Source organism: Nothoprocta perdicaria, unplaced genomic scaffold, assembly GCF_003342845.1.
Source record: "Nothoprocta perdicaria isolate Ctin4 unplaced genomic scaffold, notPer1 scaffold_113, whole genome shotgun sequence".
Taxonomy (NCBI): Eukaryota; Metazoa; Chordata; class Aves; order Tinamiformes; family Tinamidae; genus Nothoprocta; species Nothoprocta perdicaria.
In genome coordinates, this window is record NW_020454239.1 from 1,917,185 (window position 1) to 1,929,636 (window position 12,452).

The 12,452-nt window shown below is 36.4% G+C and overlaps 1 protein-coding gene across 2 annotated transcripts in view; it reads right to left on the reverse strand.

The window, feature by feature from the left end:
* The window catches only part of VPS13C (vacuolar protein sorting 13 homolog C), a 70,680-nt gene that overhangs the window by 21,863 nt on the left and 36,365 nt on the right, over positions 1 to 12,452 (reverse strand). For both annotated transcript variants that reach the window (XM_026052722.1, XM_026052717.1), the window contains 16 exons: positions 12,101 to 12,405; positions 11,610 to 11,754; positions 10,681 to 10,837; positions 10,078 to 10,208; positions 9,333 to 9,502; positions 8,614 to 8,852; positions 7,771 to 7,994; positions 6,963 to 7,055; positions 5,438 to 5,803; positions 4,989 to 5,078; positions 4,506 to 4,661; positions 3,293 to 3,557; positions 2,293 to 2,453; positions 1,791 to 1,912; positions 1,219 to 1,513; positions 72 to 461 (listed from right to left, as the gene is read on the reverse strand). In XM_026052722.1, coding sequence (XP_025908507.1) covers positions 72 to 461; positions 1,219 to 1,513; positions 1,791 to 1,912; positions 2,293 to 2,453; positions 3,293 to 3,557; positions 4,506 to 4,661; positions 4,989 to 5,078; positions 5,438 to 5,803; positions 6,963 to 7,055; positions 7,771 to 7,994; positions 8,614 to 8,852; positions 9,333 to 9,502; positions 10,078 to 10,208; positions 10,681 to 10,837; positions 11,610 to 11,754; positions 12,101 to 12,405 — 3,309 coding nt within the window. The remainder of the gene's footprint in view (positions 1 to 71; positions 462 to 1,218; positions 1,514 to 1,790; positions 1,913 to 2,292; positions 2,454 to 3,292; positions 3,558 to 4,505; positions 4,662 to 4,988; positions 5,079 to 5,437; positions 5,804 to 6,962; positions 7,056 to 7,770; positions 7,995 to 8,613; positions 8,853 to 9,332; positions 9,503 to 10,077; positions 10,209 to 10,680; positions 10,838 to 11,609; positions 11,755 to 12,100; positions 12,406 to 12,452) is intronic.

Consider the following 12,452-nt stretch of genomic DNA (forward strand, 5'->3'; position numbering starts at 1 on the left):
ATGACAACAATAATGACAACAATAATGACAACAATAATGACAACAATAAGTGCCCCCTTTCTTAAGCATACCTTATTTTTACTAAAAATATTTTTCTTCTTGAAGGAGAACAAAACAATATCTCTGTAATCTGCTGGATGCTTCACATGAGTATCTTCAGCCCAATACTGAAGAATACGGGAAGTCTTGTTGATGAGCCAATATGGACTGAACAAAGACAAGATCATGCGACTTCCAGCTTGTCTAATATGTATGGATATATCCACTGTCATCAGTTCTGCAGAGTGCGATGTGAAACACACTGAAAAAAATTCAGGCATCCCATCAGAAATTTTGAGATGCCCACTCCAGTTTTTGCCTTGATATTTCATCAGTACAAGCTCCATTAATTCGCCATTGATTCTTGACTGAAAAATATCTGCTGCACTCCCTTCTGGCAACTCATGGACTTCTGCTGTTCCCTGTAAGAGAAAACTTCACTTTTAATTCTGTTTTCCTGGTTTTCTAAGGTAGAAAATTCACGTGTTTATATAGCAGCATTTGGGTACTGAATTACAGTCAAGAGCAGGAAGACTGAAAATCGTGCCATACTATGCTCTGTGCAAATGAGAAACAGATGTAAATGTAAGTCACTAGTTATGAGAGAAGGACAGAATCACCATTCTAATTTTTTTTTTTTTTTAAACTCTGCACTCCTTTTCTATTTCATGAAATTCATTCAGCTTTCACAGAGAAATACTAGACATTGAAGATACAGACAAGAGAAAAAAATCTGCAGAATATTTTGCAAGGAATTCCTCTTTGATCTGGGCAAGTGAGACTTCACAATATTAATGAACGGTGCATGCCAGAATGACAATGAAGTTGCATTTTTGTGGAAGAAATTACTTTTAGATAGCTCAGATACTTTTTCTTATGCCTTTACCCAAGAGCCAAAAGCTATCTTGCAGAACATGATCAGGCTCTTGAGAGGGTATAACAAGTCTTTCTGAGCACATGATTTTTATTTCAGGAGCAAAGCAGGGTGCACCCAAAGAAACAGCAGTTAATACCACAATATCTCACAAACCAACCCACCAAGTGACTTGGTTATAACAGAAAACACATCAGGCAGCATTCAGTTTCTTCTACATCTCATTCACCTTCTATTTTACAAGGGATATAATCTTGTTTCAAATCAGGTAAAGGCTTTAAAAATGAAACTGGAAGATAATTTACCTCAAGTAAATACCTCAATGAATATGGCAGAAGGTTCCTCACAGTCAGCGTAGGGTAAAGGTGGATAATGTAGGCAGGATCCCACTCCTCTCCAGAGGCAGAAATAAAATTCAGTTGATCAGGTAGAGCTACTGTGCTAACTATCAGAGGTAAGAAGTTTGTCTCTGTAGACGGGCACTGTAACAAGCATTTTACTTCATTGCTCCGATGTAGCTCTTCCCTCCAAACAATGTAAGTTGTGGACTCTCTGAATTGATCTTCTAGCACGCCTGTTGGTTGAATATACAGATGACACCTATGGAAAGAGGATAGGTTAACACTACACAGAGTAGTTTTGCATGACTAACTTCAATCATTTGAACCATCCTGGAGGGTCTTTGCAGAACACTGCACAACTACCTAATCAYGATAACATTTGCTTTTCATTAGCCCCAGTCGGGAAAAAAGTAAGTTCCAAGTGCACATTTAAGATTCTGCAGTAATGTTGCATTTATACATATAGTCTCACAATGACGTGACCTATAAAATTGTATCTGTAAGAATGTAAAGGAAAGTAAYGTATAAGATTGTACCTGTAAGAATGTAAAGGAACATGAAATTCCTCTTCTGGTTTAGATATGCCAATGGGCTCCAGTGCTCTGGAGTCTTTAGCCAATTTATAGATTTTGAATGGGATGGAGAAATGGTTTTTGATCTAGGATAAAAATGCATATGTTGGATTACATTTGTATTTCACCAATTGAACAATTTGTTTAAAATATCATATCATATAAAAGGTACAGATTCCAACACAAGGATAAGGTTATTATGAGGGCCAGAATTAAAACTCAAGCACAAAAATAACACAAACAAAACAACTCCCCCTGCAAAAAACAAAAACTTACCATCTTAATCATTTCTTGGAAAAAACGCAGGTACGCACAGTACGTTAATTATCTTTCACATCAAACAGCTTTTTAGAAAAAGATGATCTGATAAAATTGCATTAAGAAATTACAGTGAAGTCGCACTCTGAGAACACTGCTTATGTGGGGTTTTTTTTTTGTGTTACGTGTTTTGCTTTGTTTTTTTTACCTGAAGAGGAGATCGTACAGTAATAACTTTATTTCCTTCTGTAGCATCTATTTGTACAAGGACAGAGTCTGAACGATCACCAAGCTGACTTTTTACATTATACAGTCGACGACCTGGTTTGGCTATGGGAGTTTTTACTACCTCTTTATATCCTTGAATTCCTAATCAATAAAAAATAGAAAAAATAATCAGGAAACACGTATGGATAACTGTTTTAAAGATTTCAGCAATACTTAAGATTCTCTAAACTAACAACCACCACAGTTGTCCTAGAACAAAAGTAACTTGAAATGGCATCTGAATGCAGGGGTAAAAATTCTCCAGACCTTTACCTTCCCTAACTTGAGACTGTTACTTACACCCAGTTTGATATTTATACCAAGCATCAGACTCAGTTTGGGTGAGTGAAAAATTGCAACACACAGAACATAATTTTGGTATCATGGCCCAGAACAGGATGAAAAAGGAAAAAAAAAACTCAGCAAAAAGTGACATCATGTATTAGGACATACTACATCCTACACTCCTAGGAATATTTTTTAGCGAGCTGAATATTCGGAAAAAATCATAATCGCTCCGAATTAAGCGATTAACTACAGGAATACAAGTTGTAGGAGAGGGCATGAGTAAAATGGGAATAAAATTCCCATTTAAAAGAAGAGGGAAACTATATTCCTTGTTCAGTCTGTAAGATGGTCTATTAGTGACTCCAATAGTGAACATGTCTCTCGCTTTTTCCAATGGGAAAATAAAATGTGGACTTTTCAATTTCTGAAGAAAACTCAGAGAAGAAATTTTACCTCCTTATAAGTTGTCCAACAGCGGGCAATTTTCTTTTTTTTTTTTTTTTTTAAATTATAACTGTCAGTAGTGAGAAGCAGTTTCATCACAGGATGTACTTCACCTGAATTTTGATTTTAATTATGGACTACCATGCTGACTCCCCCATTCTCACCATCCTCAACACCACCTTAATGTATATTTTTTCCCAGAACAATACCTAAGTTTAAAGAGAAGAGGGAGCTTTCTTGCCGGTGCAATGCAGAGAGCTTTCCTCGTTGAAGAGGTTCAAAACCAGAGTATTCCAATTCCAGATTCTGCCCAATTTCTACTTCGTTCACGCTATCCCTTTCAGCTGAATCAACTCTCCGAAAATTAGAGCTAGGAAGCACTTGGAGAGAAACTCCCAGGGCATTTTTCACTATAAAAGGAGCAGAGTCCTTAAAGGAATAATCAAATGTGGATGCAGTCCCTTCTGAAAATGCCTGCAATGAAAAACATATAAAAAATGTTATATGCAAATAGCCACAACATGGATGTAATGTTGAAATGCTTTTAAAAAAAGTGCCAAGAAAACAGTATTCTAAATTAAAAAAAAAAAAAAAGGACAAAAAAAAAAAAAAAAAAAAAAAAAAAAAAAAAAAAAAAAGGGGCAAAGAGAAAAAAAAAAAAAAAAGAACAAGTTCTATGCACTATAGCACCTACCGGACATTTACTTTATCCTCAATCACAATTACTTCCAAACAGTGCTATTATTCCACAGAGTCCTATTAACTGACCCAAATCAGCATAAACTATATTTACTTAAGAGCTTACTCTCTTTTACTTTCTCAGGGAACTGATGTCCATTTAGAATTACAAAATAAATGTTCATAGATCACATGCTGTACATAAATAGTTTGATTCAGTGACCAAAAATTCATTTTCCTCAAGAGAAAACGAGAAACATAACCTAGGGTACTCGTAATTATTCTTATWGACAGAAGAATAAAAAAGTAAAAGTAAAAATAAAATTGAAGGCTAGTTTCCCAAAAAACAAACCATTCACTGCATCCTGTTACACAACAGCCTTACAAGYAGCAGATTAAGGAGCAAACCACAGGAAAATTAAACACTCCAAGAAACATGACTGTTTCCTACTACAATCAATTTTCTGACAGATTAAAAGTGTACTTCCCTTCTACCACCCACCATCCTCAAGTCCTACATAACGAAGTGTTCTCCTAACACAGGAGAACACTCCTAACACAGGAAAAAGCCAGCACTTGGGGTTTTTTTTGTTTTTTTTTCTTAAACTCTCAAGGACTATCAGTCTAACTCTCATTCCCATTAAATAACCTAACAGGGCTTCAGAACAATCACCAATTTATGCCCAGCCACACAAATTTCTTCAAAATTCAAATAATTCAGCACCTTCTGCCCATAAGGATTACCTTAGCTAGATTATCAAACACAGCAAGACAACTTTTGGATATTGTTATGTTCATTGTGTCCTTTGAAGATATGTTAACTGCAGTTTGCGGCTCAGGAAGAACAATAAAATCATCCCCAGGCATCAGACTTTTCTCTTGAACAGGGTTGGTTTTCATCTAAAACAAAAAGTTTATTAGGTAGCTATGCATGCAAAGACCTATGTTCTCTTATGCTAAAATGGGAAAAAAGTTTACCTAGGTGTGAATATTTTCCAAACCAAACCAAAAAGAMCCCAACAACCTACTTTACCTTGAAAATCCATAAGGTATTCCTCTGAATATTATTCAGAAGAACTTAAGATGTCTTATAGACTGAATTTTTCCATGTCAAGTTGCACAGCCACCTCAAAGCAAGAGTGTTTCAAGTGTTGTATTAAATGAAACTGTTATTTTACTAGCTCTCTACTCAGACCGAGTATTTCAGGATCATGTATCTTTACATACTTCAAACTTTAAACTCCATTGCTTCCTCCCTCCTTCAATTCGTTCAATAAGAGGCTCCCACACCGCATAAGTTTCATTGTAATAGTGAACCTGAAGAAAGAACAAAAGTTCAATACGGCATCCAAAAATAATTAAAAAAATAAGCTTCTAGAGCAGCTAGCACGATTGCGTATCAAAAATTGCCTTTTTCAACCTCACTTTCAAATTTCTGTGTCCTGATTTTTTGAAGGCTTAAAAAATAATATTCCCAAAAAAAGTGTAGTGTATCACCCATTTTTGCTAACTGACATAATTACGTCATCTGACTTAATTTTAGAAAAAAAGACCAAACAATGGGGAAAATTCCCTAACTTGGCTTCCTATCTTYACTCAAGTAATGCAGTCTCTACTATCTCCTATGGTGCCCGTGAAGGAAATATTTTTTTGTAATAATCGTTGGTTCTACATACCTCCAGTGCCATATCAGCTGTGGCCTCCATAAGCGAAGACCAGTTTTTAAGAACACCTGAAAACACAGATTCTACCAACAACAAAGGAACAGTACGATGTCCCTGGCCACACTCCAAGGTGACCTGAAATGATTTCACTACAATGTCAAACTTCTCTTGCTTCAGAACATGCTCACGGTCCTTAAAAGTTTCTGTTGCTTCGGTGGCTACATCCACACCAAGAAACCAAGCATTGCACTGATCAATAGGCTTCACTTGCCACAGRTTTTCAGAAACTTCATCTGCTCCTTTAGAGTCTTCTTCTGTTCTTTTTGGTTTTATGGCAGCCATGATGGTCATCACAGTATTGAGAATTATTGGTGAGATCTTCAGAGAAAAGAAAGAGAAGACGATGAACCTCACAGCCCAAAGTGGTTTTGAAAAKTGGGCTGGCAGGTAAGACAAGGGAAAAGTGGAAATGACAAATACTTCTGGGGTTCTTTGTACAGATAGAGAGCATTACAAGGCTCTAACAAGATTTAAGCAACTTATATTCCAAGGTGAAAAAACAGAACCCATGCACTGATCTTCTCTTACTTTAATKCTATACTTTTAATTTTCTAGCTCTTCACTCATATTTCCACTGGCTCAAGGGCAATATTCTCTCAAGTCCTACTCTCACTCATGTATGGTACCCCTATAACTATAAGCGATATGCAACTTCCTCCTGTTACAATGTAAAGTGTCAATATAGCTACTTTTAAGAAGCTCTAATGATCAGAATACCATATTTGCAGAGTAATGTACAATACTGCTTCTATTAACAGCACATTTAAGCATACAACGTACTATTGCTCCAAATTTAAGGTTTCACCACTGATCTTTTCAGATCAAAAAATGCAAATTAGTGAATAATTTAAATAATCTAATTCTAGAGGGAAAGGCCTTTATTTTAGAGATATTTGATTTATTAATTCATCTATTAAGAACATGATGATTTACAAGGTATAACATCCTGGAAACCAAGTTATCAGACTTAAAATAGTCTTGAAGCAGCTAGCGCAGTTACATGCGCAAAAGCTCCCACAACCTGCACCCACAGGCCACCAGATCCCCACATCATTTAAAAGTATTAATTAACTGGAAAAAAAAAGCATTCCTATTTTCTCAACAAGGATACTTTGGCCTTTCTGCATTGTCTACATGTATTTTTATTTTTCCTGTTTGTAATTCCCTGAAGAGAAAGCAGAGGGAAAAGTATGAATCTAGAAGACATTTGTAGGAGGAAGTATCTGAAGCAGTAGTATCTAAATAAATATGTTCTTTTTCTGTCAACAGGTTGCAAAAATTGCAAGTGAGTTGCTATATACATAACTACTATTAACAATAAAGAAACTGTGAAGATCTTGAGTGCCTACTAGCAGATTTAAAGTAATGGAGAAAACAGAAATGATGAATAGGAATATATTAATTTCCAAATCCAAACTAGAGCTCCCCCGAGACACACAACTGTTCACCTAAAGACAGCTTTAATATTCTTGCTTACCTTTATAGTAAGTTCTTCTATTGTTACTACCACAGTTTGTAAGCCTGAGACATGGGTCATATTTTCCATTACCAAAGAACACGGTCGTAACACCTGAGTGAAAAATTTGAAGCGATTATTATGATAATTCCACAATTTCAGCCTTCTTCATGCTCTTGCATTTTTAAATTTCATACGCCAGGTGATACAGATAGCATAAAATACTTCTTATAACATACGTTTCAATGTTATAAACAGATGTTGTCATGCTTCATACCAGTGTTCCAACTCACACAAAAGCTCTTTTGTAGAAGCAATTTAAAAGAGCTGGTAAAATAAGATTTGACAAAAGACTTGGAAAAAAAAAGGCCAAAATTCAACACAGAGATGATTCATTGAAATCAAAGTGAATGCTTAAGCGTACTAAACATGTAAGGAAAGCTATTAGGTGCACAAGGAAGTACACGTGCTGCCCTGGGAACCCTTGTGGCTCCCTGACTTGTGTAAATGATATTCCACACAGAATGTGTCGGGCTATCCTGAGCACCACACTCTGCTGCAACAAGCAAAGGGGCTAGCAGTCAGCTCGATGTCCAGTAGTGCTCTTGGCTTTCAAAAACTTCTTATGCAAAGAAGCCTGAAATTTAACATACCAATGCCCAGTGCTCTGAGCAAGCTCCTCGAGCTGAAGCTTACTGCTGCACTGTGATAAAGGTTTCATCCTTAAACATCCTTAAACATCCTTAAACAGCACAGGGCTACCTTATAGCCCCTCCCTGCCTGTCAAGGATTCTCACTACTTTTCTCAGGGCAAAATAAGTTTTCTTACCGTAGTGACACTCTTGTCTTGTTTTTGTTGAAGGAAGGCACAGGCCAACACTTTAAAGTCCTTTACTTGAGCTGTCATCCTTTGTGCAAGCTTTCCAGATGCCAGGGAAAAGTCACATTGGAAGGAAACCTTTAAGGCAGGGGCATCAGCACGGGTCAAATTTGCAACAAACACAATTTCTGGATCCATGATCACAGCTTTCACTGCCATATTTGACCGTATTTCTGTACAGGGAAAAAAAGAAATAAACAAACAAAAACACCCTTTAATTCTGTTTCATTACCAACAAGTAATTGGCTTCTTTAGAGTCAAGTTTTACTAACTGAAACAATTTCAGTAATATGGAATTTGATGTCTGAATGCCTATTCAGTGTTCAGACAGAGGAAGAGAATCATACTTATCCCACTTACAAGTGGGACGCTCTATCATGGTGTGTTCCTGGTGGCTGAGGAAGCCACGATTAGCAGTACAGTGGTGTGAGCTTCTCCTGCACCTAGAACTCGTTATAATGAGTAAGCTTAACAATTCCTGGAAACATTGGTACCTCGTATGGACACAATGAAATAAGTGCCAAGCTGAGCAGTGAGAAAAAGCACTACAGAAAAAGCAGAGATAGGTAGAGACCACAGATTACATCCAGCAACACACATTATGTAGTCCCAAATGTCCAAGAGTCATTTTTCTGAAGTATCTGTCTCTTCCTAAGAGGACTGACCATGGCCAATTCATACATTATGAAGAATAAAAAGAGTTTAAATCAGATTGCAAACTATTTCAGTAAACTTCTTTTCTGTATAAAGTCTGTAAAAGAGAAAAAAAAAATACTAAGTTTAAAAAACAACCTTTTTCTGGCTTCAGCTTCCCAGGGGCAACATTCTTTAACTGGAGCTGTGCAGACCTTTCAGTTGAGGATGCTGGCATTGAGTTAATGAAGAAATCTGCTACTGCTAACAGAAACTCCATACTTGCACAAATATAGAGTTTATCAAGGATGGCAGTTACTTCAGTCCCATTTTTATCCTGCTTGCAGCTTAGATCTATCATGGAACTGTCATTTGTGTCATCTTTTTTGTCTATCATTCTGTAAAATAAGTTTAACAAGAAACATCACAATATATATATATAWAAATATATATATTTCATATATATATATATATAAAATCACATAAGCAATGAGCATTTTCTACAGAAATGAGAGGGTAGGGACTTATCTCTTCCAGAAGAGTATTTTCAAACTAAAATTTCTGAGCTACAATTCAGTAACTATGCAATACATTATCACACTTTTAGTGCAGAGAATTCTCTAGCTAAAGTTGTCTTGAACCATTTGACTGMAATACTCAAAGCTCCCACTTTATTTCCATCTCCCAGATTATCAGAACAAAAATCTGTTTAACTTCATTAAGATTACGTAATTCATGGATTTGTTGCACAGCATGACAAAGATTGAGAGTCTTTGTATTATTGCTATTACGTGAAGGCAAGTACAGAACAAAGAAAAACAGTCCTAATTCCAAATTACACGCATTTTTTTTTAAATTTCTGATATACTACAATTTACCTTGCAGTCACATTCTGAACCCCATCTCTGAGATCATCCAGGGTACATGCCTTCAACTTAACATTAACATCCATGGAGCCATCTGAAAACATCTTTCCTGAGGAAGCCATGAGATGCAGTCGAAGTTCACCAAGGCGCAATTTGTCACTATGCACCAAAAGCAGAGACTTCTACAGGACAATGAGAAATAGAAAAACTATCACATGTCAAAACAGTAAGCAAGTTCCTCAACACTAGCAGCAAGTTAGAAACAAACACATCTGAACTGAGGAACAGAGGGATTGAGTTAGTCTGCTGCTTTAATCAATCCTCCAAATAAATCATCCCAATTAAGATGAAGAGAACAGAACTAGCCGATGGGGTCACTGTGGAGTTATCCTCACAGCATTTTAGGCAGTTATGAAGGCACATAGTCCATCCTCACTTCCTACCAAGGAATGCCTCCACTCCCATCACATCTACAGTCTTGGCCAATTCCATTTACAACTAGGAAGGATATGGAAGTTACTTTGGAAGGATATGGAAGCAATTTTAAATTCAAATCAAGTATTGCTAAGTSATTTTCTTCCCACTGAAGATCACTTTGCAAAAATTTTCAAAAAACAAAAAGTACAAATCCTCATATAAAATGCATGACAAATTTCTGCATTGATTGTTCTATCAAAAAACCACACATTCACTACAGTTTCAGACGCAAGAGGCTTAAATTCCCTCTCCCTCTCAGAGTAAAAGCTTTGTGACAAACCTGATTGTTATTGCTATTGTAGAGAATTACTGAGAGTGACTCAAAATTAAAGTCAAATTTAAGTGTTGTAGAACATTCTGCAGAAGACTGAACTGTAGAAACATTTCTATGTCCCACAGCAAGAGATGAATCTGTGAGTGAAAAAAAAATATTTAAACATTTCTTTAGAACATCAGCTTTGTGGATTGTTTTTCCCTTTCTTTCTTCATTTAAGATCACAAAATCTCTCAACACACACAAACAGGACATTTCTCATTGTCCTGTCATATTCATATACTGAATATCTCCTCCTGCTATTCAAGTAGCATTAAAATTTTCTAGCACAGATTGGTTTAAGAACTCTATAATCTTTGAAGTACTTGACAATTAACATAATTAATGCTACATAATATATAATACTAACATAATTTAATGCTAAAGTTTTGAACCATCAACAGCTCCCACTAACACATTTTTAGCACATGCATATCTATAATTTTCCATTGTACAATAAAGCAGTTATGAAAGTTATTTAGACACATYGACATGTTTTGAGTAGACAGGATACTTGAATTTACTCGTCATCTTATCCTTAAAGCTCTTCAGATATTGACTTAAACATACCCTCACACAAGTCAGAATCACTTGCAACTTTTCCTTTTTTAACTGTGTTCATTTGTTCAATGCTCTGATGTGCAGTATTTGGTGGTGAAGAAGCCCCTCCAATGTTTTCAAGTAAAATATTCATGATAACAGTTAGATCATCTTCACTGAGTGCAATCTGTAAAACAACAAGCCCACGGCTTCATTTTTATGATGTTATCCCAGTGTTCACTCTTCTTTCCCCTGTAGAACCTTAAACGCACTCGCTAAAAGCCCAGTACACACTTTCTTAACATTTTCTCAACATTCAGGTGAGAGACAGATACTCTTTCAGTACGTTTGCCTGTGCCAGGTTTGTTAAGTACCAGGTTTAACAGCAGTACTGACACTGCAGTGAAACAGGGCAGAYGAACAAATAAAAGTGTTCCCGATTCGATTCTCTCCATTTAAATCCCAATGGCTAGCACAGGAAAAGAAAGGCAAATCCTTCATGTACTGCAAAGATACCAACCTTAATCTGGAACCACTAGGCGCCAGCATATTAGAACAGAAAAGAGAACAAAAGGGATCCATGTCTACGCTTCAATTTGAAATAAATCTACACAATACTCAAAATACCCGAAATACTACAGAAAAAAAAAATCAATATTCTAACTAAATTTTATGCTAAATGAACAGGTCAACTCAAGACATTCAGAAAATGGCTCCACCAGAATCTAGTGTAAACTAAAACTTCTACTTTCATTTTATATAGAAGCTTGTAAGTTGCTTTTTTTCTACAAGTTTTATTCTACTTAGATGCAGCTACACTAAAACTACTCATTGCATGATAASACAACTCCAACAAAGCTACAATCTGATCTTGACAAGCCTTCCAGCTCCTGAACTAGACTGGATTCTACTCCAAGAACAAATGCAACTTGTAGTTCAGCTCAAATGTGTCATATTACCTGCATTGGTTTTAGGTCTCCTTTGATACCAATTGCTGGGGTTTTATGATACCAAGCTGCTGATAGATTTCTCTGCACCAGTAAAGCCAAATTCACAGGATGCAGAATTTGAGCATCTGGTTGACAATCTGCAGATACAGTGCACCTACAAAAAGCAAGAGCAGCAGAAGCAGAAAGAGATTTAGCTGTTGGATAAAAAAACCCTTTTAGCAATGTAGCAGAATTCTTGGCGCATCTACCAAGTGGGTCGTGTGTGTGTACATGCACTTACGTCCAGGTATTCACTCAACATGTAACTCTCTCCCTTCCTAGAAAGTTCCCAACAAGTTTTAGAGACTTAACATGTCTTTGTCTCAATGCAATTCTACGCTTTTACTGTTCTCAGCTCTCATCTTGTAACTCGAATGCTTCAATAATACAATTTTATTATATAATGAAGCATGGCTTTTTTAAAGAATATCTCTCTACATGCAAGAAAACTCCATGTATACCTTGATAACTTCAAATCAGTCAGCTGTACATCCATGYTGTCAATGACTGGAGGAAGAGAAGATTCATCTGAAAACACTAATTTGAATTCATTCTGAACTGTGATTAAGCCAAGATCAGCTACCAAAGCATTACAAGAAGTCCAAGATTCAGGAACAACTATAACTGGAGCTTTCAAGTTGATATCCATTAAGAGACGGAAACTCTTTTTGGCAAAGTCTTTCATGCTGGAAGCAGCCATTTCTGCTGCCTGGACAGTGACRGCACTCAGGGCCTCTTGCGCAGTTTGGAAGTTGTTTAGGAAGTTCTATAAGAAAGTGATAAAAAGGTAAGAGTTCTGTAAAAGTCTATATG